This window comes from Ammodytes marinus (genome assembly GCF_949987685.1).
Source record: "Ammodytes marinus genome assembly, chromosome: 3".
NCBI lineage: Eukaryota > Metazoa > Chordata > Actinopteri > Uranoscopiformes > Ammodytidae > Ammodytes > Ammodytes marinus.
The window spans coordinates 16,989,158-17,014,684 of NC_137232.1; the positions used below are offsets into that span (position 1 = coordinate 16,989,158).

Below are 25,527 nucleotides of genomic sequence, written 5' to 3' on the forward strand. Positions count from 1 at the left end.
GAAACGATCTGTCTATTTGTAGATATGATACACTTGATACCCCCCACACATGAGAATATAAGACACTGTTCTGTAACTAATCAGTAGTGCCATTGCGGCCCCCAGCCCGCTGCTTCGATGCTCCATGAAATCCTCTGTAAATGTCCTGATAAATCTCCTGAAATAAACCTCTCTGAAACACAATGATGCTGTCCAGGCCTCACCCTTTGTCTTGGTCGCCATGGGGGATTCGGCCACCACATTAGCATTTGGCAAAAACCGTTAAGTATTTGTTGTTACTGTAGGTGAAAGTGTATGAACATGCAAAGGCATAATTCTACTGATGAAGCATTCATATACTATTTTGCATTTATACTATAGTGTTTTCCATTCTGCACACCAGTGTTCAATGAGTGATGTCATATGTGTTTGTCATTTGAAAAGAAAACACCATTTAGTGAAGAGTTAACACTGTTTTGAGGGTAGAGTGTGCTTTTGCAAGATAAGTGAAGGATTGTGCATTTTGTGTTTGAGTTTTGAGATTTGTGTTTAGGGTTTTGAAAAAGTGAGGTAGTCTATCAGGAAATGTGTTTCAGCAATTGTGAAAAACTGTAAGCAGTTTCCTCTACTACTTTTGTTGAGAACATATAGAAACTTTTTTTTTAACAGTAGGCTAACGCAAATCGTTACTTTCCCTGGTAACTAGTTACTTCTATTATAAAGTAATTCAGTTACTAACTCAGTTACTGAATTAGTGAGTAACTATAACTCTTTTTAAAGTAACGTTCCCAACACTGGTCAGGATAATCCCTCCCCCGGCCCCTGACGTAGGCGGTTCACATTTTCTAGCCCAGCTCAAATTTGGAGCTCCAATATAATTGTCGGCTCGTCACTAACTGTGTATGTCTGCTGTTGGTTCCAGGCATGTTAGGTTTACAGTGGGTTTATAAATGCCTTTTCACTGGAAAACACACAAAACGTTACAGTTTTTGCCGAATGCTTATACACATGTTGCAGACTTTGGCCCACTATGTCAAAACTTAACACACAGGCCGAATAGAACAAAGCACATGGAGATAAACTTCTAACTTATACGGCAAAATGAAACTCTTGAAACAAAACCTAACAATCCCATTTCAAAACTGTTTTTAGCATCAAAACAATACACACATGCACTTTTGAATTACTCTTTCCTAGCAGCAACAACACACAGATGTGCTTTATGCAAAACACAGCTGTATTCAGTACTTTGGATGGTTTTTGACTTTAAAAGTCTCATACAGATTTTTTTTTGTGAAAGATTGATCCACTACAGTTGATCTAGACACATGAAAACAAAATGTAAACGCTTCAGATTTTTTATTTTATTTTGCCATTTCAGGTTTTTGCAAAAGTAAAAAAAGAAATGGTACAACTAGAATATTCTACAAAACATAGTGTTCTAAGGGAATGATTGGAAGACATTTAGGCTATGAATCCTGTCTCCTGTTGGCATCTGGCCACATCACCTCATCCACGTCACAGGCAATGTCTTCCCTTGCCAAGCAACGGGGGAAATATCGCCTTTTGCAGAATTTTTTGGAAAGATTGATCCACTATATTTTCAATTAGAAAATAAAACAAGTTTATATTGCAATTTCATGGTTTTGGCCAACAAAAGAAAAAAACACAACGCATAGGTGGGATCGCAGTTCAACAAGCAATTCAGTGTGTCACTATGAACTCTGAAACAATTACAGTTAAAAAAAAGATGTGTTGTAAGGAATTGGGCGAGTGGATTATGAATCCTTTGGATACCGCCTCCCGTTTGTGTCTGGCTACATCGCCTCATCGCCATCACATGCAATGTCATCCTTTGAGAAGCAACAGCGAAAATATTCCTGATATCCAGTCTAAATGTCCTAATTATGGAGCTATTGTGTTGTTGGGCTGGAATCTCAGACCAGCCTCCTATATTGTTAGGCCATGATCTATAACATGGTCCACTATAGTGACCCTGTCTCCGTCTGTTGTCTCCTTTGTCATCGTCCTCCTGCCGCTCTCTTTTGTCCTCTTCCCCTGACTCTTAGGGTGTATTCACACTGGGAAAGTCCGCTAGTTCACTTGCTTTGGTCCAGACCAAATAGAGTTTAGATTTTTTTTGTTTGGTGTGGTCCACTTTCATATTGCCCCTTTTGCAAGTGAACCAGCATCACGAAGCAAAACCACACGTGATCTGAGGTCATTCATTCATTGGACAGACATTCTGGGGTGGAGAGAAGCAGGTAAAACGAAGTAAAAACTGCGAAATATATAACTGATACGATATGGGGTTAAAAATAATAAATAAATAGGCCAACATCTAGCCTATAAATAAAATTTAAAAAAACATCAAATTAGTGTTGTTTCATATGGTTATAATATGTAGGCCTGTGTCAATGTGTGGCTTGTAGCCTATACATGTGAAACATAATATTTACTGTATTTTTGCTGCTGGACGCGCGGCTCGCGAGGAATAGGCTCAAGCTGACACAGCTGAATTAGCCGTGTGTCAGCTGGGTGTGAGTTCGGCCCGGCTCAGCTCCAAACTGACACAGGGGTAGTATTGACGGTACCGTAACATGGGATGCAAAGTAAAAACACGCACTTCATACAAAGCGCAGCGTGAACCTGTCTGTGCGGGAGACGCTCCCCTCTCCTTCATCTGATCGCTGAACACATCAGCATGTTTACGCGTCCTGTCTATCAAATGTAATATATTCGCTCGGGGCTCCCGGTCAAACCACAACTAATCTTCCTAACAATGGCGACAACAACACTTTCCTATAATGTGAAGCTGACAGCGATTTATTAAAAAAGAAAAGGCACAGTGCTTCCTGCAATTGGGTCGGATCGAGTCCGGCCAAATTCACACCACAAACGAACTGCAGCAGAGTACGTTTTGAAGCGCATCGAGACCACCTCTTCAACTGGGTCTCGGAGCGTTTGTTTGGTCCGCCCCCGAGTGCGATTGCTGTATTCACACCTGTCTGAAAGATGCGCACCGAAGGCGGAAGTGCATCTGAGTTCGTTTCAACTGAACTAAACACGGCATGTGTGAATACACCCTTACTGTCTCACAAAGGAGCTGAGCTCATCTGAGGTCTATGTGTAATGCTAAGGCTCACACTGATTGGTATTATATTAGCTTTATTTTTTATTGTTCATGTGTGTGAATCTGTGTGCTTTTCCAATTTTAGTTGTGTTTTGTATTTTAAATAGATGTGTTTTCCAAAGGATTGCAGGTGATTTCCTTTTTGACCAATGTGTCTTATGTAAAACACTGTGTGTAGTGTTTTGCAAAAAGTGTGTTGGAGAATTTCAAACACAGTGCAAAGCACTTATTGTGTTAGTAGGGTTGGTGCTTGTGTTTAGGGCATGGTCACCAAAGTTAGAGGTTGTGATGCTTTGGGCCTAGCAACCACTATTAGTGTGTAAGCATTAGGCAAAAACTGCAATATTTTTTTAAATTTTAATTGTGTTTGTCAAAGCCAGCCACACATTATGGTCATATGTCTGAATCCGGTCCACATGTTAAAATCTAAGAATCAAGCTTACCTTATCATAAAACTCATTTGGCCTGATATTATAGTGTAATACAAATAATATACCTTGTAATAAACAATAAGGTGTAAAAAGTAGTGTAAAAGTACAAGAACTTTAAAAAATATTAATTATTTGAAAATTTTAATATAAAGTAATACAAATACAGTACATGTAAAACACAACTGAGGCTCTGTCTTCTTATATTATATATGTTTTTATTTTACTGATCAATAATGTCAATTTCTCACATTTACTTTGCAGAACTTTGTTTTGTTCTGACAGAAAATGTTAACAACTGCGAAATGTGGAGATTCATAAAACAATTATGCCTTCACACAAAAAGGTACATGAAGCACAAGCTTGCAATCTGAATTACAATTGACAAACATTTCTCATTTGATATACTGATACATTGTTAGAATTTACTGTACATATTCTGACACTAAGTACATTACCTTGATACTTGCTTCATTCCATCTGTAATTGTAACAACTGTAGAATTTTTCAATTTCTTCATTAAAATTTCTTTGATATCCTTGGTTTTGAAGCAATATATGATTGGATTAACAGCACAAGGAACAAGACTGTACAACAATGTCAATAAAATGCGGATGTCCACACTAAAAGAAAATCCTATAGCATTAGCTATATAAACAAAACATCTTGGAATGTAATACAGGCAAGAAATGACAAGTTGTGGCATAACAGTTGACAAGATTTTGTATCGTCCCTCAAGGTTTTGTATCTTCAAAACAGCTGCAAAAATGGCAATATAAGAAAAACCGATAAACGAAAGTGGAAGCACGAGACCAAACAGAGCACCACCGAGAGCAACAATGTTAACATATTTTATATTTCCACCAGATGCACACTTAGTTATTGAAATGTGGTCACAATAACATTGGAAAATAATGTTAGCATTAAAATAGGGCAAGGTTAGGGCATGAAGTACAATTCCAGTCATCCTAATAAATGTCCCTATCCATGACAAACCGCAAGCAAGAGAAATGATTTTGTTTGTAATTAGAGTAGGATATTTTAAAGGAAGACAAACTGCAATAAAACGATCAAGGGCCATTATAAGCAGAAGCAGAGACTGTATCGCTCCCAAGGAATGAACAAAAAACATCTGAGTGAAGCATGCACCAAAAGATGTTATCTTGTCATTCCACCAATACCTGGATATTATTTTTGGTAAGGTCACTGTCCCAAATAAGAAATCATTCATTGCCAGATGACAAAAGATAAGATATGTTGGCTTATGAAGACGTCTTTCAACACTAACAAAAACTAAAATAAAAATATTTCCAACAACGATAATCAGGTAGCCCAAAAAAAGAAATATAGACAGAAGTCCATAAAATGTTGGGTCAAGTCCTGGGAATCCAAGTATCACAAAGTATTTGACTGTATTGTTCGTAAAAAACATTTTGAATTCTGTCTGAAGTGTTTGAAAAAAAATATCTCTACATTTTCTTTGCCATGTATTGCAATTGGTCATCAAGCATCATTCAGACATTATCTACAGGTAACCTCCATCTACCTATAGTGTTTACTTACAGAGCTCAGATGCCATGCCGTCATGAGATCCAAGGTTTCAGTGCATGATACAGCCCCTTTTAATATATATATAAGTGGTCCTTAGTGAATGACGTAATGAGTTACTATGGTTGTGGAAATATGTGTGTGTACGGTGCAATACTTAATTCATTAATATTTTTGTAAAAAAAAACAATGTGTCTCAAAAATCAGTAGTTTGCCGGACTAAGTATTATTTTATAATGTGGAAAAACAGTTTTCTATGAAGAAATTGTACAGAATAAGTGTTGTTTGAGACTCTTAAATAACACATACTAATACGTCAAACTACATGAATAGGGATTTTTTTCCCCACTTGACCACCCTGTCCCAGGTACCAGCGATATATAATTAAAGAATGTTTAGGGTCCCCTTGAAAAATAAATCTTGGCCCAATAAGACGACTCCCAGATGGCACTCACAAGAATATTGTGGTATACTTTCTTATCCATGATGCCATCTACTTTCACTAAGTCACCTGTTCCTGAGGCTGAAATGGCACCCCACACCATTGTACTACCCCTCCATGTTTAACTGTTTGCAATAGACACTAATTTTTATATTTATCCCCCACCTCCGTCGAACATACACTCTTAACCTGTTGCCAACATGTTGAAACTTGGATTTATCAGTCACAACACTTTAAAGCATTCTTCCTTTGTCAATTCCTTGTGTACTTTTGCAAATTTCAGGCATTTCACTCTATTTTTCTCTTTCAGTAATGGTTTCTCTGCTGCTGTTCTACAAGTCCTTCTGTTCTTAAATAAACTGTTTACAAAAGTATTCACCCATAATTTGGTTGAATACTTTTGCATTCAGGCCATACACTTCAAGTTTGGTCTCATCTGACTATGATGTGTCCCCCGCATAGCGTGTGGCAAGGGTTGGAGGAAGGTGCTCTAGATAGATGAGACCAAAAATGAAGTTTTTAATGCTATGTGTGGCAGAAAACAACCTAACAACTGCACATCTCCCTGAACACACCATCCCCACTGTAATACATGGTGGTGGCAGCATCATGTTGTGGGTGATGCTTTTCTTCAGCAGGGAAAGGAAGCGGGTCAGAGTTCATGAGAATATGGATGGAGACAAATACAGTGCAGAGAACCTGACCAGTCTCCAAAAGACTTGAGACTGGGGCTGAATACTTTTGCACGCCACCTTTTTCAGTTTTTTATTTATAAAAATAAATAAAAACATGTTTCATTTTCATCCAACTTCATAATTATGCACCACTTTGTGTTGGTCTATCACATAAAATCCCAATAAAATAAATGTACTTGTGTGGTTTTCATGTGACTTAAAGGCCTACTTCACCGGTTTGAATATGAAGGTGAATTGAATTCTGAGATCCTATGTAGTATAAATGTGCAAAAAAAATTAAAATCGGTTCATCCTAGCCTGAGAAAAGGCAGAAAGAGTGTTTTTTTTAACCCTATATTTCTCCTTCTCGTGACATCACAGAAAGAGAAATATAGGGTTAAAAAAAACTTACTTGTAAATATTACTGTGATGTCACAGTAAAAGACATCACAGTAATATTTACAAAGTAAGTTTTTTTTTTTTAACCCTATATTTCTCTTTCTGTGATGTCACGAGAAGGCCTTCTCGTGACATCACAGATGTCACGAGAAGGCCTTTTCTCAGGCTAGGATGAACCGATTTCAATTTTTTTCGCACATTTATACTACATAGGATCTCAGAATTCAATACACCTTCATATTCAAACCGGTGAAGTAGGCCTTTAAATGTGGAAAAGTTCAAGGGGTATGAATACTTTTGCAAGCCACTGTATATAAATCAACTATTGATTAAAACAGATAATTGTAATAAATGGTTGTTAACTTTTTCTACATTTTGTAACCCGGCCTATTTATTAATCACACCCTCCTCGATACACAACACATTTAAGATATGTTTTGGTCTGCAGTGTATAGGTAATTATAACTTTATTCGAACATGGACAATGTACAAAAGAAACATTAACCTTGTTTAGAGCAAGGAGAGATGTATTGTACCAGGTTTTAGCAAACTGCTATTTTCCACCTGATATTGTTCTTAAAAGACTGTGAGGTTGTAGCTCCTAAACGGTGGAACTCTCTCCCTGTGGATACCTTTCTACATCTGATTATACCTAATCATTTCATTCAATAAATGTGCACTGTGCCCTCGCAATTGTATTACATTTAAGATCACATAAGTGACTATACATGAACATATCTATTTAAAAGAGTGTACATTTCTGAGATTCTAGAATAGTCTGGCATCAAGTAAACAAAAAAGTCAAAGTACAACACTTTACAATTTTTGTACACAAACAGGCATGATGGTAGCAATTGATATATACATTTGTAATATTGCAATTGCAAATCCATTTTAGTTTCACTGCCGATATTTGTTTTACAGGAACATATAATTGGACTGTTTTATTCAATACAAGTCAGTATATCAGAAAGAAGAAACATTTTGCCTAATGTTGTAGGACAGTTCTTTTGTTAAATAGTTTCTGCAAGCTTTCTCTCATGTCTTTCGCTCTTAAACAGTATATAAGCGGATTAATCATTGGAGGGCAAAGGCTATAAAGCATGATAATTACTATCCGCACATCAGCGCTAAATGTAATGCCAACATTGCTGGCTAGATATACAAAACATCTGGGTAAATAATACAGTATTAATATGATCAGTTGAGGACTACAAGTGGACAGAGATTTTCGGCGACCTTGTACATTTGCTATCTTAAGAACACTTATAATTATAGAGCAATATGAGAAAATTATAAATGCCAGAGGCCCTAGTAGGGTAACCATTGCACCACCAAAAGCGGGAATACCATACGGGGCCCTGTCAACGCATGCCAGTATTGTTATACCAATATGATCACAGTAGCAGTGGTTGATTATGTTTGAGGCACAGTAAGGAAGGGGGTATGCCCGTATAACTAACGGCATAGCGAATGAATTAGCAATGACCCATGCACTAATACTGAGAATGTTGATAGTGGAGTTTTTAAGAACAACTGGATATCTGAGAGGATGGCAGATAGCCAAATACCTATCTAAAGCCATTAGGAAGAGAATATAGGAATTCACTGAACCGAGATAGTGAACAAAGTACATTTGAACAAAGCAACCAGTGAATGAAATGGTCCCTGATTGAAACCAATACTTACTGATGATCTTAGGTAAAGTGGTTGTGCTAAAGAGAATGTCACAGATACTCAGATTAAGAAGTATGTAATACATCGGCTTATGAAGGCTGCGGTCAGTTGCAAACAAGAATAAAACTGTAGCGTTGCCTGTCAAAGTGATGAAATATACAAAGAACAGTACAGCTGAGACAAAGCCATTGTACTCTGGGTGAAGTCCAGGGAATCCAGTGAGAATAAATTCCGTCACAAAGCTATGATTTCCCTCTGGCATATTGAAGTTGAATTGTCCTAAACACCTTAGAAATATTTATAGGGAAAGTGATAATACACATCAAATGAAAATTTAAATATCATTTCAACATTTTAACAATAGATGTACTTATCATCATTTAGCTTATTTGTCATTCATTGTCTTGTCACTGTCACTGTACTGTTAACCATTTAATAGTAATAACTGATATGCTTCAAAAGATAATAAAGTGTGTACCTTGTTCTATAGCTTTAATTTGCCACATCACTTTGTGGACTCATCCTATTAATGCTTACCTTTCTCAAACAGTACAGCAGCATACACTGCTGATTCACCTGCTGTTTCACCTCTTATAGAGATTTATAACAGCCTGTCTTGCGATGGCCTAATGGTATCCACTCCCCTTTTGTGATCTTTGTGGATCACTAACAAAAGCTCAATCAATTTCTCTCAGCAACACTATTGGCAATTATTTCGTTGAGCAGGGTCTGATTGATTGTGATTCTTTAAATGAAACAAAGTAACAGTAATGGTGGTTTCATATTTTTCTTTGTTCTCATTAGGCGTCAATAGCCATAATTTCTGACATTCATCAACAGAACAATTAAGAATTTCCTAAGAAAACCCCAAACCCTCTGCCTTAATGACAACTGTCCGGTAACAAACAACTCTATAAGTATAAAGTGCTTTGAGTGGTTAGTCCAGTGGTCTCCAGCCCGCAAAAGGGCCTGTGTGGCTGCACTCCTTACTAAACTTGATCAAACAACGGATCCTTCTCCACACAGTTGATTTGTTGGATCAGCTTTTCTTGGCTTTCCCTTTCATGCATTGATCGAAGACCCCTGAGTTAGTCAAACCATTCATCATTCAGGATTATTAAAGACCCCCATCACCCCAGCAACACATTCTTCCAGCTGCTGCTGTCTGGTAAATGGTACGGCAGCATCCGGCCTCGCGCCACCAGACTCAGGGACCGTTGCATCCCTCATGCCATCAGACTTCAGAACTCTTGAGCTGTCAAACTCACCATATGTCACTTACAACAGTTTACATGTCTTTAAAAATGGATGTCTGTTTACATTTTATTCCTGTTCAAGTTACATCTGTTTATAATTCTAATCACTTACAATAACATTTACATAATTATTTTCCATGTACAGTATTCTAATTAATGACTCTATTTAATCAACATTTAATAAAAAAAAACACTCACTACTTAGATTGTATTTGCACAGATGTCTTAGCACTATTTTTGTGTTTATTTAGGTGTCAGGTGGCTCTCCTCTCTTGTGTGTTTCTCTTCATTTTTCCTCTTTTATATTGCATTGTTAAAGGGAGCCTGAGACTCTAGAACTGCATTGCCAACGACTGCTGGTGAACTTGTTGTGCATATATGACAGATAAACCATTTTGAATATTTCTTGAATCTTGAAGATTAAATTAGCCTGTAGGGAAATACTGCACACTGATCCCTTATGGCTAATTGGAATAATCATTCATTTAATAATGCTAATGGAATATACAGTAAATCCCACAGGAGCTAACGACTGCACCTGTTGCACAAAACCCCAATGTGTATTACATTGATACTGAGGAAGGAGTGTTGAAGTCCCAAGTGTTTAATGGTGGTCTCTTAGCACATAACATGTAATTAATCAAAGGGGACAGCTTTACGCTATAACCCTCAAGGTTACAAGCAAATGATAAATATGTGTAGTCTATGTGAAGCATGCTGGGTTTTGAGTTTCAAAAAGCTGCAAAATGTCTTCATTTGGTTGTTATAATTGCTATAGTAATTTGTAGTGTTTGCTGTTTTAGTATTGGTATTGTAATGTTAAAAATAATTGCTGAAGCAATATATATAATATATACGTTTGAACCTGTCAATTCTACACTGGACCCATATCTTTCAGTACAAGACCCCTTAACATTAATAAACACTAAGTATTTGAAAACACCACCAGCAACAGAAAAACACAATGCACACAATCATTTTAAGTGTACCACAGTGAATTATGCATTAAAGCTGGGGTATATGATTTCTGAAAGGGGACATGAGCGGTATACTTTGACCAATCAGAGCGAGGCTCCGATTTAAAAAAAATAAAAATAATCTGATTCTCTGTTCTTATTGGCTGTTGGGACTGTCCATTCACTTTGGCACCGACATAAGCCCCTTTTACACAGCCAGTGAAAGCCGGGAATATGCCGGCCTTTCGGCCCTCCGCCCTGCTGTTTAAATGCGACAGTTGTGGAACGAGGGAAGAAAGGTGCGAGTGATTGTTCCGGGAATTTTACTACCTCGGGGGGTAGTAAGATTCCCGACACAATCAGTTCCGCCTCTCTGTTTAAATGCTCCAGCTTGTTGTTGCGGAACAGGGGGGCGTTTGACGTTCCATAGCCTACGTTCTAAACATGCGACCATGTTAGCAGTTGAAGGACGTGTGTTTAACATTAATCACGGCGGCCTGATGTCCCGTAAAAATCACCAAATAAAAAGGAACGGCGTATAATCTATCTGATCATAAGGTCCGCTGCTCCATCCAAACCCCTGCGCTTAATTTTGTGTATGAGTCTATTTCTGCCCAGTAGAAGTTGTACAATGGAAAAGCTAGGCTAGGCTAAGCTAGGCTAAGCGGCTGCTACCGGATCGCCGCCACTATTATTATTATTCTAAGTCTGAGCGTATATCCACACTTTATTTCTGCCTACAGTAACGTGACTTCACACACTGTGTGTATGTGTATGTGTGTCTGATTGGCAGATCTCTGCTCTCACAAAGAGACTCGCTTACAGCCAACCTGTCACACAAAGACACACACAGACAGAGGTGAAGCGGATTGATTTTGTCAGTTTTGACGTGTGTTTATCATTAATCACGGCGGCCTGATGTCCCGTAAAAATCACCAAATAAAAGGAACGGCGTATAATCTAGCTGGTCATAAGGTCCGCTGCTCAATCCAAACCCCCGCGCTTAATTTTGCAGAGTGTATGAGTCTATTTCTGCCCAGGGGAAGTTGTACAATGGGAAAGCTAGGCTAGGCTAAGCCACACACACACACACAGGGGCGTAGCCATCATTTCAGAAGTGAGGGGGACAGATTGTTTAGGAGTAAGCCGACGTCTAATGAGTGATTTATCATCCTCGCATTCATTGAGCCTCTCCTCAGTCGCTGAATAACCAAATACCAGCTACAGTACTGCACAGACTTAGCCTAAGTAAAATTATCAAAATCAAAAGTTTGAGCTGCCAAACTCTGTATGAGTTGACATGTAAAGCCGGTAAGGCATCTGCAGCGTAAATAGCCAGAGTGACAACACTGAACATAGAAAGTTCAGTAACACATTGTTCTTATTAGCAGTTACGCTAAGTTCTAGCTATAGATTACATTCCCATGTGCTATTTGTAAATTAGATAGAAACAGTGTTTCCCGCAGGATTTTTTTCAGCAGCGGTGGCGTGGTCCCCGAACGTCCCAGGCCAAATTTTTTTTGTACCCTTAACATTTGAATGCATTGATCTAGTGCACTTTGAGAGGAGAATATGCACTTATTACTATTCAGATAGATGGGATTATTGGTGTTGCAATTTAGCCTTTTGTGTCTTTACTTACAGATTTTGACATTTTTGTATAGAAATGAATATTTGAACACAAAATGCCACAACGCAGAAAATGATTTGCACAATTTATTTACAGTTCTTGCTTAATGCCTAAACCAGACCTGCAAACTCATAAGAGGTGAAAAAGGTGACAAACACCTGACCCCTCTATCAGGGGGTGGTTTTCCTTTATTTGATTTTTTGGGGACATGGAACTAGACAGGGACATTGGGTGCTATAAATGGGAAGAGGTTCAGTAATGTCCAACACAGAAGTAGGCCTACTGGTTATTATGAGCAATTGATAAGCAGGACCTAAGACTTTAATTTAAAATAATGTGATTAAAATTACAAAGTATCCTTATACAAAGGCCTATAGATACAAATAAAACAAAACTATTCATGAATTTCAAGGGTGTAGGTTGTGATTAAACCTTGGTTTGGGACACATTTTAATGTGGGGGTTTGGGGGTGTCCCCCCATACATTTTTGAGCATTCAACACTTCATTTCCTGCATTCTGGTGAATTTGTATGCACCAAATGTATGTAAAGTAGGCTAATTGACAACATTTAGGTTCCTGGTGACAAAAATAGAATACAATACAATGCAGTAATATCATGCATTCTGTATTGCTTTCAAATATTTATTCTCCTGTATTGTTCAAATATTTGATTTAAACTGTTAAAAAAAAAGGTAATTATTCGTCTCTATCATTGAGAATGTAGTGGCTGGTGGTATTTTACTTGCCTGCAATCTTCTAATATTTAAAAATAATAAAGTGCAAAATGAGGGTATAATCCTCCTGCTTCCTTAAAACTAGTGGTAGTGACTAAGTGTGCAGTGGAGAGAGAAATATAGGCCCTATACAGACAGATAGAGGGAGGAAGAGATAGCTTTATTTTATAATTTAGCTTTTTGATTTGTGAGTGATCATCGCTGACTTTAGACTGACTCCCGCTGTCTGCTCCGTGAGGCTCGAGCCCATCAGCTGAGCGAACAGCTGTCCGACACGGAGATGAAAAACGAAACTGAAACTTAACTATCCTGTCCTGCCTGGACTGGTGGAGCAGCCAAATATAAATGAATACATATTGTACTAAACTCTAACACAAGTAATGAGTTGTGGAATTTGCACCAGTAGCCTACAATAGTCCACATTCTTCGCTCAGCCACTAACTGTTTCGTTAGTGAATGTTCCGCGATCTGTTTGTATGTCTCGAGCCCGGATACACAGAGCCCTGACGGAAAACTGACAGCGCGACTAAAGGGACTCTACAGTGAGCCGCTCCCCTCCGTTAGTTTCTGTTTTCCGCCGAGTAAGTTACATTCACCTTCGACGCATGGACAGCGTTTATGTTAGGCATTGCCCCGTTTCTAAAATGAGCTACGTACCAAAAAAAAAAAAGAAAAAAAAAGTAGAATAATGAGGAGGAGGAGGATTTTAATAGCAGCGGCGGAGAAAATATAGCAGCGGTGGCGCGCCGCTGCTGCGTGGGGGAAACACTGGAAGACTAACAACACAACAGATTGGATAGTTGAGGCACTGGCACTGGCTCCAACTGAAAAGGGTTTATTAGAACGTTTTGGCACAACTATTAGCAAGTTATACATTAACACCACACACTGAACATACTTCACTTGATGAAAGTTACAGGCTGATGCCGGCTTCTCATGGTGCGTTTAAGGACAGTTCGGAAAAATGTGTTACGACATATAACAAATGAATTAAGTGGTTGTAGAAAGTGCGGGGGACAGAGGGCACAGACACGAAAAGTGCGGGGGACACGTCCCCCGTGTCCCCCGCGTCGGCTACGCCCTTGCACACACACACACACACGCACACACACACACACACACACACAGACACAGAGGTGAAGCGGATTGATTTTGTCAGTTTGGTTAACAGTCCCAGTGATGTTGGACTCAGCGCGTAGCGAGATCAACTGGCACATCGTGGGGACAGTAAAATACGGCCCTCTTACTGCAAGCTCCAGCACTTCTGCTCTCAATTCACCTGCCAGTGTTGTTGTTGTAAAGCAGCTGACCGGCGCGGCGCTAAATGTTTACGTCACACCTGACGCTGTTTACAAGCACCTCTTTCATTCCGGAAAGTTGTGTAAAAGGAGCTACTGATGCGCCAGCAGGCCGGCGTTGCTTGGTTCTGTGTAAATAACACAGAAGCAAGCAAAGCCGGCATATTGGAGTGATGTTGTTCCGTCAATATGCCGCAATCTCTGTGTAAAAGGGGCTATAGTTGGTATAGACAGGGAGGGACCATAGGGGAGGGACCAAAGAGAACAAGTGGAGCGGTTGAGGTATTTGGATTCGAATCTCTATCCCAACTGCTATTTTCTCCCCAAATCATATACCCCAGCTTTAAGTGCTTAACACAAGACCTACGTACAGTTCAACCATCAATTTACGTGTCCTTATCTCTGCTATAATCTCAGCAAAAAATGTGTTTTTAAAGGGTCCCAGTAAGCAAACACAATATTCTTAATTTAAACCTGACAACAAATAAAAACTAAAATGTATCATTATTATTAACATGCTTAGTGTAGCTCTGGAAACAAGGGAGCTAACTCCCGTAGTCCAGCCAAAGTGCTGCAGACAACCCCAGGGAATGGACGGCCTGGAACTTACTTGATTTTCACAACATTTTAAACTTTACTTTTCTTACTTTTGCCTAGACAAAATAAGAAATGTTAATCTATGGAATTGAAGTTGGATATTTATGTGTAACATAAATAAGCAACATATTTAAGATGTAATGCTCCCAAAACTAGTCAGAGAATAAAATTGGTTCCCCTGGTGTTTGGACTAAGGTGCACTTTACACTGTGAAAACGTGACAGTTTTCCAGTTTTTGGTTTAAAAAAAAAACACGTTCAGACACAATTTATCTGACATCTTCACCCGTACACAAGTTTTCAGAGGAAACGGGCCGAAATCGCTGTAGCAGCAGTGCCAAGCCAATAGTCAGCGGTGACACAGCCTAGTAGATAGCTCTTCCGGTACAATTTGATGCATAAAACCTTACTGTAACCGAAAATGAATGCCACTAACGTTCATAAAGCGGTTGGTGTAAGCTTGGGGTTACAAATATTGTAAAAGACAAGCTTTCTGTCCCCTTCCTTCTCATCACCCGGCCATACAGATGTTTTGGTGCAAATTGCGCTGAATTGTTGAACGATGTACAGATACACAATCTGCAGCCAGATGTTCTTGCAGGTCTTTGGAGGTTATGTGGGTTGTGTGCAACCATTCTCACAATCCTCCACCTATGCCGCTCCTGTTTTTTTGTTGGTCTTCCATGCCTGGGTTTAACTGCCACTATGCCTGTGTCCTTCCATTTCCTGACAACGTTCCCTACAGTCGAAATTGACAATTGAAACCTTTGGGAAAGCTTCTTGTAGCCTTCCCCTAAACCATGACAATGAACAATCTTTGTTTTTCAGATCTTTTGGGAGCTGTTTTGATGATCCCATTCTGTCTCACTTCAGCAGAGAGTCAAAGAGAAGTGTAACTTGCATTTAGGCACCTAAAATACATTTTCTCATGATTAAACAGACATTTCTATGAGGTTCAAGGCTTAACAACATAATCCAACCAACTTTGTGTTTAAAGTCATCAGTTTTACATGCTGTTACAGGCATTAAAATCAACAAAACCACAAGGGTTCCTATATTTTTGCACAGCCAGTTTTTCACATTTTATTTTATTTCATACAACCAAATACTGCTTTTCAAAAAATCTTTGTTTGGAAAACATCCCAGTACTTAGCTGTTCCTAGTAAATTAAAGACATACCACTTTTATATTTTATTTGTGAAAGCAGAGTCAATTATAATGCCGGCTGAGAGGGGTTCCCAAACTTTTTCATATGACTGTATATGAAACGTTTTATGTTTTAAATTGTAAATTATTATATTAAAATTAAACCTTTCACATTATAACAAGATACATTGTATATTGTTATAAAATAATGTGTTTATACTGTATATAATAATAACATGAAAAACCTTTCACGTTATAACCATAGATAGAATATAAAATGGATGTAGCATCCGGGCTGACCTCAGTGTACATGTCATTACACACAAATTATAATACACAGCAGCTGAAAATTTAGATTAAGACTAAACGACTAAGAATACAACTTTTTTCTGGAATTAGACTGAGATAACAGCATTTAATATGAAAATACATTATGACATATACACTTCCAAAATACTCAATACTTTTCAAATACAATACAAATAGCTGAAATTCACACATGAATTAACTGAATTTTCTGGTTTGACCTTTAATCACTAAATAGTTTCCAGGGACAAAACAATTCTAAACAGTAAAAAAAAAGGCTTGAAGTCTATTTTAACTTTAAATCTGGTTTCTGCACTTGTGCTTTCTAAGTAATGAACCATAATGTACAGCCCTGCATTTTTACGCCCTTCATTTCTCTCTTGATCAGTGAAATTTGGCTGCAATAGGGACTGCACTCTGACTAGTTGTGCTGACACGATACGCTAAGGGTCAAATATAATAAACAGTACAGAAAGTACAGCGGTGCATTTTTGCGCAACAGTATGTATTTTGACTATAGCTAGAGCAGCTCTAAAGAAGCAATAACATAACCACCCAATAATTGCAGGCTGTGTCTCAAACAGGTAAACATGGAGGTCACCTTATCATTTTATCAGTGTTTTATTCAATACAAGTCAGTATATCAGACAGGAAACAACATTATGCCTAATGGTGCGGGAAAGTCCTTTTGTTAATTAGTTTCTGCAAGCTTTCTCTCATGTCTTTCGCTCTAAAACAGTATATAAGCGGATTAATCATTGGAGGGCAAAGGCTATAAAGCATGATAATTACTATCCGCACATCAGCGCTAAATGTAATGCCAACATTGCTGGCTAGATATACAAAACATCTGGGTAAATAATACAGTATTATTATAATCAGTTGAGGACTACAAGTGGACAGAGATTTTAGGCGACCTTGTGAATCTCCTATTTTAAGAACACTTATAATTATAGAGCAATATGAGAAAATTATGAAAGCCAGAGGCCCTAGTAGGGTAACCATTGCACCACCAAAAGCGGGAAGACCATACGGGGCCCTGTCAGTGCATGCCAGTATTGTTATACCAATATGATCACAGTAGCAGTGGTTGATTATGTTTGAGGCACAGTAAGGAAGGGGGTATGCCCTTATAACCATCATCAAAGGGAATGCATTGCCAATGACCCATGCACTAATACTGAGAATTAGGATGGTGGAGTTTTTAAGAAAAACTGGATATCTGAGAGGATGGCAGATAGCCAAATACCTATCCAAAGCCATTAGAAAGAGAATATAGGAATTAACTGTGCCGAGTGTGTGAACAAAGTACATTTGAACAAAGCAAGCAGTGAATGAAATGGTCCCTGATTGAAACCAATACTTACTGATGATCTTAGGTAAAGTGGTTGTGCTAAAGAGAATGTCACAGACACTCAGATTTAGAATTATGTAATACATCGGCTTATGAAGGCTGCGGTCAGTTGCAAACAAGAATAAAACTGTAGCGTTGCCTGTCAAAGTGATGAAATATACAAAGAACAGTACAGCTGAGACAAAGCCATTGTACTCTGGGTGAAGTCCAGGGAATCCAGTGAGGATAAATTCCGTCACAAAGCTATGATTTCCCTCTGGCATGATGAAGTGTTGTCCTAAACACCTTAGAAATATTTATAGGGAAAGTGATAATACACATCAAATGAAAATTTAAATATAATTTCAACATTTTAACAATAGATGTACTTATATATCATCATTTAGCTTATTTGTCATTCATTTTCTTGTACTGTTAACCATTGTAATAACTGATATGCTTCAAAAGATAATAAAGTGTGTACCTTGTTATATAGCTTTAATTTGCCACATCACTTTGTGGACTCATCCTATTAATGCTTACCTTTCTCAAACAGTACAGCAGCATACACTGCTGATTCACCTGCTGTTCCACCTCTTATAGAGATTTATAACAGCCTGTCTTGCGATGGCCTAATGGTATCCACTCCCCTTTTGTGATCTTTGTGGATCACTAACAAAATCTCAATCAATTTCTCTCAGCAACACTATTGGCAATTATTTCGTTGAGCAGGGTCTGATTGATTGTGATTCTTTAAATGAAACAAAGTAACAGTAATGGTGGTTTCATATTTTTCTTTGTTCTCATTAGGCGTCAATAGCCATAATTTCTGACATTCATCAACAGAACAATTAAGAATTTCCTAAGAAAACCCCAAACCCTCTGCCTTAATGACAACTGTCCGGTAACAAACAACTCTATAAGTATAAAGTGCTTTGAGTGGTTAGTCCAGTGGTCTCCAGTCCGCAAAAGGGCCTGTGTGGCTGCACTCCTTACTAAACTTGATCAAACAACGGATCCTTCTCCACACAGTTGATTTGTTGGATCAGCTTTTCTTGGCTTTCCCTTTCATGCATTGATCGAAGACCCCTGAGTTAGTCAAACCATTCATCATTCAGGATTATTAAAGACCCCCATCACCCCAGCAACACATTCTTCCAGCTGCTGCTGTCTGGTAAATGGTACGGCAGCATCCGGCCTCGCGCCACCAGACTCAGGGACCGTTGCATCCCTCATGCCATCAGACTTCAGAACTCTTGAGCTGTCAAACTCACCATATGTCACTTACAACAGTTTACATGTCTTTAAAAATGGATGTCTGTTTACATTTTATTCCTGTTCAAGTTACATCTGTTTATTTCATTTAACTTTTATTTATCCTCGAGAGACCAATTGAGGGGTGACCCTCATTTTCAATGACGTCGAGTCAAAACAAATTCAAAACAACAATACAAACAAAATATTCAATGCAAAAACATCAAATACACAACAAGTGAAGAGAAGAAAAAAACAAAACGATTGAAACATTTACAGAGTGGGGAAGAGAGGCAGCAATTAAAAGGCATACAGTACAATATAGTCTAATTAAAACAGTTACAAGTAGAGTTTGGCAGATCCAAGATAGTCTGTTTAAATTGGCCAAAGGATATGAATGTATTTAGTTTAATTTTTAGCTGTAAGTTGTTCCAGGAGTCAGGTGCACTGAAGCTAAAAGCTGTCTTTCCCAGCTCAGACCTCTAATCACTTACAATAACATTTACATAATTATTTTCCATGTACAGTATTCTAATTAATGACTCTATTTAATCAACATTTAATAAAAAAAAACACTCACTACTTAGATTGTATTTGCACTACTGTCTTAGCACTATTTTTGTGTTTAATTAGGTGTCAGGTGGCTCTCCTCTCTTGTGTGTTTCTCTTAATTTTTCCTCTTTTATATTGCATTGTTAAAGGGAGCCTGAGACTTAGAACTGCATTGCCAACGACTGCTGGTGAACTTGTTGTGCATATATGACAGATAAACCATTTTGAATATTTCTTGAATCTTGAAGATTAAATTAGCCTGTAGGGAAATACTGCACACTGATCCCTTATGGCTAATTGGAATAATCATTCATTTAATAATGCTAATAGAATATACAGTAAATCCCACAGGAGCTAACGACTGCACCTGTTGCACAAAACCCCAATGTGTATTACATTGATACTGAGGAAGGAGTGTTGAAGTCCCAAGTGTGTAATGGTGGTCTCTTAGCACATAACATGTAATTAATCAAAGGGGACAGCTTTACGCTATAACCCTCAAGGTTACAAGCAAATGATAAATATGTGTAGTCTATGTGAAGCATGCTGGGTTTTGAGTTTCAAAAAGCTGCAAAATGTCTTAATTTGGTTGTTGTAATTGCTATAGTAATTTGTAGTATTTGCTGTTTTAGTATTGGTATTGTAATGTTAAAAATAATTGCTGAAGCAATATATATAATATATATACGTTTGAACCTGTCAATTCTACACTGGACCCATATCTTTCAGTACAAGACCCTTTAACATTAATAAACACTAAGGGTGTATTCACACATGCCGTGTTTAGTTCGGTTGAAACGAACTCAGATGCACTTCTGCCTTCGGTGCGCATCTTTCAGGCAGGTGTGAATACAGCAATCGCACTCGGGTGCGGACCAAACAAACGCTCCGAGACCCAGCTGAAGAGGTAGTCTCGCTGCGTTTCCAAACGCACTCTGCTGCAGTTCGTTTGTGGTGTGAATTTGTTCGGACTCGATCCGACCCAAATGCAGGAGGCACTGTGCCTTTTCTTTCTTTTCTTTTTTAATAAATAGCCGTCAGCTTCACATTATGGGAAAGTGTTGTTGTCGCCATTGTTAGGAAGATTAGTTGTGGTTTGACCGGGAGCCCAGAACAATATAAATGCTGAATGTGTTCAGCGATCAGATGAAGGAGAGGGGAGCGTCTCTCGCACAGTGCCAACAGGTTCACGCTGCGCAAGAAGTGTGTGTTTTTATTTTGCTTCCCATGTACGGGACCGTCAATACTATCCCCGTGTCAGTTTGGAGCTGAACTGTGCCGACCCAGCTGATACACAGCTTAATCAGCTGAGTGTCAGCTTGAGCCTATTCTTCTCGTGTGACGCGCGTCCAGCACCAAAAATACAGTAAAAATTATGTTTCACATCGTAGGCTACAAGCCACATAACGTGGCATTGACATAAGGCTACACATTATGACCATATGAAACAACAATAATTTGATGTTTTTCCTCTTTATTTATAGGTTAGATGTAGGCCCTTTTATTATTTTTAACCCCATATTATATCAATGATATATATTTCGCAGTTTAAACTTTGTGCTTCCTGTTTCTCTCCACCCCAGAATGTCTGTCCAATGAATGAATGACCTCAGATCACGTGTGGTTTTGCTTCGTAATGCTGGTTCACTTGCAGAAGGGGCAATATGAAGGTGGACCACACCAAACAAAAAAAATCAAAACTCTATTTGGTCTGGACCAAAGCAAGTGAACTAGCGGACTTTCCCAGTGTGAATACACCCTAAGTATTTGAAAACACCACCAGCAACAGAAAAACACAATGCACACAATCATTTTAAGTGTACCACAGTGTATTATGCATTAAAGCTGGGGTATATGATTTCTGAAAGGGGACATGAGCGGTATACTTTGACCAATCAGAGCGAGGCTCCGATTTAAAAAAAAAAAATAATAATCTGATTCTCTGTTCTTATTGGCTGTTGGGACTGTCCATTCACTTTGGCACCGACATAAGCCCCTTTTACACAGCCAGTGAAAGCCGGGAATATGCCGGCCTTTCGGCCCTCCGCCCTGCTGTTTAAATGCGACAGTTGTGGAACGAGGGAAGAAAGGTGCGAGTGATTGTTCCGGGAATTTTACTACCTCGGGGGGTAGTAAGATTCCCGACACAATCAGTTCCGCCTCTCTGTTTAAATGCTCCAGCTTGTTGTTGCGGAACAGGGGGGCGTTTGACGTTCCATAGCCTACGTTCTAAACATGCGACCATGTTAGCAGTTGAAGGACGTGTGTTTAACATTAATCACGGCGGCCTGATGTCCCGTAAAAATCACCAAATAAAAAGGAACGGCGTATAATCTATCTGATCATAAGGTCTGCTGCTCAATCCAAACCCCTGCGCTTCATTTTGCAGAGTGTATGAGTCTATTTCTGCCCAGTAGAAGTTGTACAATGGAAAAGCTAGGCTAGGCTAAGCTAGGCTAAGCGGCTGCTACCGGATCGCCGCCACTATTATTATTATTCTAAGTCTGAGCGTATATCCACACTTTATTTCTGCCTACAGTAACGTGACTTCACACACTGTGTGTATGTGTATGTGTGTCTGATTGGCAGATCTCTGCTCTCACAAAGAGACTCGCTTACAGCCAACCTGTCACACAAAGACACACACAGACAGAGGTGAAGCGGATTGATTTTGTCAGTTTTGACGTGTGTTTATCATTAATCACGGCGGCCTGATGTCCCGTAAAAATCACCAAATAAAAGGAACGGCGTATAATCTAGCTGGTCATAAGGTCCGCTGCTCAATCCAAACCCCCGCGCTTCATTTTGCAGAGTGTATGAGTCTATTTCTGCCCAGGGGAAGTTGTACAATGGGAAAGCTAGGCTAGGCTAAGCCACACACACACACACACACACACACACACACACACACACACACACACACACACACACAGACAGAGGTGAAGCGGATTGATTTTGTCAGTTTGGTTAACAGTCCCAGTGATGTTGGACTCAGCGCGTAGCGAGATCAACTGGCACATCGTGGGGACAGTAAAATACGGCCCTCTTACTGCAAGCTCCAGCACTTCTGCTCTCAATTCACCTGCCAGTGTTGTTGTTGTAAAGCAGCTGACCGGCGCGGCGCTAAATGTTTACGTCACACCTGACGCTGTTTACAAGCACCTCTTTCATTCCAGAACGCTGTGTAAAAGGAGCTACTGATGCGCCAGCAGGCCGGCGTTGCTTGGTTCTGTGTAAATAACACAGAAGCAAGCAAAGCCGGCATATTGGAGTGATGTTGTTCCGTCAATATGCCGCAATCTCTGTGTAAAAGGGGCTATAGTTGGTATAGACAGGGAGGGACCATAGGGGAGGGACCAAAGAGAACAAGTGGAGCGGTTGAGGTATTTGGATTCAAATCTCTATCCCAACTGCTATTTTCTCCCCAAATCATATACCCCAGCTTTAAGTGCTTAACACAAGACCTACGTACAGTTCAACCATCAACTAACGTGTCCTTATCTCTGCTATAATCTCAGCAAAAAATTTGTTTTTAAAGGGTCCCAACAATATTCTTAATTTAAACCTGACAACAAATAAAAACTAAAATGTATCATTATTATTAACATGCTTACTGAAGCTCAGGAAACACGGGAGCTAACTCCCGTAGTCCAGCCAAAGTGCTGCAGACAACCCCAGGGAATGGACGGCCTGGAACTTACTTGATTTTCACAACATTTTAAACTTTACTTTTCTTTCTTTTGCCTAGACAAAATAAGAAATGTTAATCTATGGAATTGAAGTTGGATATTTATGTGTAACATAAATAAGCAACATATTTAAGATGTAATGCTCCCAAAACTAGTCAGAGAATAAAATTGGTTCCTCTGGTGTTTGGACTAAGTTACATTTGCATTTCCTGGGAAAACAACATTGCATAAGACTGTTTTGAGATGGCAATTCACTAAGGTACTAAGACACAAAGGGAGGCCTCCAATCACACCTACACACTTAATTCACACACTTGAGACCATTATTGACATGCAACACTAATTAGGGTCCTCTTGGAACTACTTTGCATTGTTGCTTCTGATTATCATCGGCCTAAAGCCAACACGTCACTCTGCCCTCAAGACTAAACTTTTTAATGGTAATCTGTTGCGCTGAACACAACATCAAAATAGATTGTACATTGGGATTTGGGTTTACAAGATTGTATATTATTTTTATAAAATATAACTTATCAAGTTATAGTGTCAAATGTTTAACATTTTAAAAATATACATGATCCCATGTATATATATGAAACGTTTTATGTTTTAAATTGTAAATTATTATATTAAAAGTAAACCTTTCACATTATAACAAGATACATTGTATATTGTTATAAAATAATGTGTTTATACTGTATATAATAATAACATGAAAAACCTTTCACGTTATAACCATAGATAGAATATAAAATGGATGTAGCATCCGGGCTGACCTCAGTGTACATGTCATTACACACAAATTATAATACACAGCAGCTGAAAATTTAGATTAAGACTAAACGACTAAGAATACAACTTTTTTCTGGAATTAGACTGAGATAACAGCATTTAATATGAAAATACATTATGACATATACACTTCCAAAATACTCAATACTTTTCAAATACAATACAAATAGCTTAAATTCACACATGAATTAACTGAATTTTCTGGTTTGACCTTTAATCACTGAATAGTTTCCAGGGACAAAACAATTCTAAACAGTAAAAAAAAAGGCTTGAAGTCTATTTTAACTTTAAATCTGGTTTCTGCACTTGTACTTTCTAAGTAATGAACCATAATGTACAGCCCTGCATTTTTACGCCCTTCATTTCTCTCTTGATCAGTGAAATTTGGCTGCAATAGGGACTGCACTCTGACTAGTTGTGCTGACACGATACGCTAAGGGTCAAATATAATAAACAGTACAGAAAGTACAGCGGTGCATTTTTGCGCAACAGTATGTATTTTGACTATACCTAGAGCAGCTCTAAAGAAGCAATAACATAACCACCCAATAATTGCAGGCTGTGTCTCAAACAGGTAAACATGGAGGTCACCTTATCATTTTATCAGTGTTTTATTCAATACAAGTCAGTATATCAGACAGGAAACAACATTATGCCTAATGGTGCGGGAAAGTCCTTTTGTTAATTAGTTTCTATAAGCTTTCTCTCATGTCTTTAGCTCTAAAACAGTATATAAGCGGATTAATCATTGGGGGGCAAAGGCTATAAAGCATGATAATTACTATCCGCACATCAGCGCTAAATGTAATGCCAACATTGCTGGCTAGATATACAAAACATCTGGGTAAATAATACAGTATTATTATAATCAGTTGAGGACTACAAGTGGACAGAGATTTTAGGCGACCTTGTGAATCTCCTATTTTAAGAACACTTATAATTATAGAGCAATATGAGAAAATTATGAAAGCCAGAGGCCCCAGTAGGGTAACCATTGCACCACCAAAAGCGGGAAGACCATACGGGGCCCTGTCAACGCATGCCAGTATTGTTATACCAATATGATCACAGTAGCAGTGGTTGATTATGTTTGAGGCACAGTAAGGAAGGGGGTATGCCCTTATAACCATCATCAAAGGGAATGCATTGCCAATGACCCATGCACTAATACTGAGAATTAGGATGGTGGAGTTTTTAAGAAAAACTGGATATCTGAGAGGATGGCAGATAGCCAAATACCTATCCAAAGCCATTAGAAAGAGAATATAGGAATTAACTGTGCCGAGTGTGTGAACAAAGTACATTTGAACAAAGCAAGCAGTGAATGAAATGGTCCCTGATTGAAACCAATACTTACTGATGATCTTAGGTAAAGTGGTTGTGCTAAAGAGAATGTCACAGACACTCAGATTTAGAATTATGTAATACATCGGCTTATGAAGGCTGCGGTCAGTTGCAAACAAGACTAAAACTGTAGCATTGCCTGTCAAAGTGATGAAATATATAAAGAACAGTACAGCTGAGACAAAGCCATTGTACTCTGGGTGAAGTCCAGGGAATCCAGTGAGGATAAATTCCGTCACAAAGCTATGATTTCCCTCTGGCATGATGAAGTGTTGTCCTAAACACCTTAGAAATATTTATAGGGAAAGTGATAATACACATCAAATGAAAATTTAAATATAATTTCAACATTTTAACAAT

The 25,527-nt window shown here is 38.6% G+C and overlaps 4 protein-coding genes across 4 annotated transcripts; all 4 read right to left on the reverse strand.

Moving 5' to 3' along the window:
- Positions 1 to 3,994: 3,994 nt before the first annotated feature.
- LOC307248347 (olfactory receptor 52E8-like) lies at positions 3,995 to 4,972 on the reverse strand (the record flags this gene model as incomplete). Its single annotated transcript, XM_080024750.1, has 1 exon — positions 3,995 to 4,972. The coding sequence occupies one exon, from the start codon at positions 4,970 to 4,972 to the stop codon at positions 3,995 to 3,997; it is 978 nt and encodes a 325-aa protein (XP_079880876.1).
- Positions 4,973 to 7,591: 2,619 nt separating this feature from the next.
- Positions 7,592 to 8,542, reverse strand: LOC307248348 (olfactory receptor 10A6-like; the record flags this gene model as incomplete). Its single annotated transcript, XM_080024751.1, has 1 exon — positions 7,592 to 8,542. One exon carries the CDS (start codon positions 8,540 to 8,542, stop codon positions 7,592 to 7,594), a length of 951 nt encoding a protein of 316 aa, XP_079880877.1.
- An 8,327-nt stretch (positions 8,543 to 16,869) lies between these two features.
- On the reverse strand, positions 16,870 to 17,820 carry LOC307248349 (olfactory receptor 13C2-like; the record flags this gene model as incomplete). The annotated part of the gene is made up of 1 exon (XM_080024752.1): positions 16,870 to 17,820. The coding sequence occupies one exon, from the start codon at positions 17,818 to 17,820 to the stop codon at positions 16,870 to 16,872; it is 951 nt and encodes a 316-aa protein (XP_079880878.1).
- Positions 17,821 to 24,515: 6,695 nt separating this feature from the next.
- Positions 24,516 to 25,430, reverse strand: LOC307248350 (olfactory receptor 2AT4-like; the record flags this gene model as incomplete). Its single annotated transcript, XM_080024753.1, has 1 exon — positions 24,516 to 25,430. The coding sequence occupies one exon, from the start codon at positions 25,428 to 25,430 to the stop codon at positions 24,516 to 24,518; it is 915 nt and encodes a 304-aa protein (XP_079880879.1).
- Between the last annotated feature and the right edge of the window lie 97 nt (positions 25,431 to 25,527).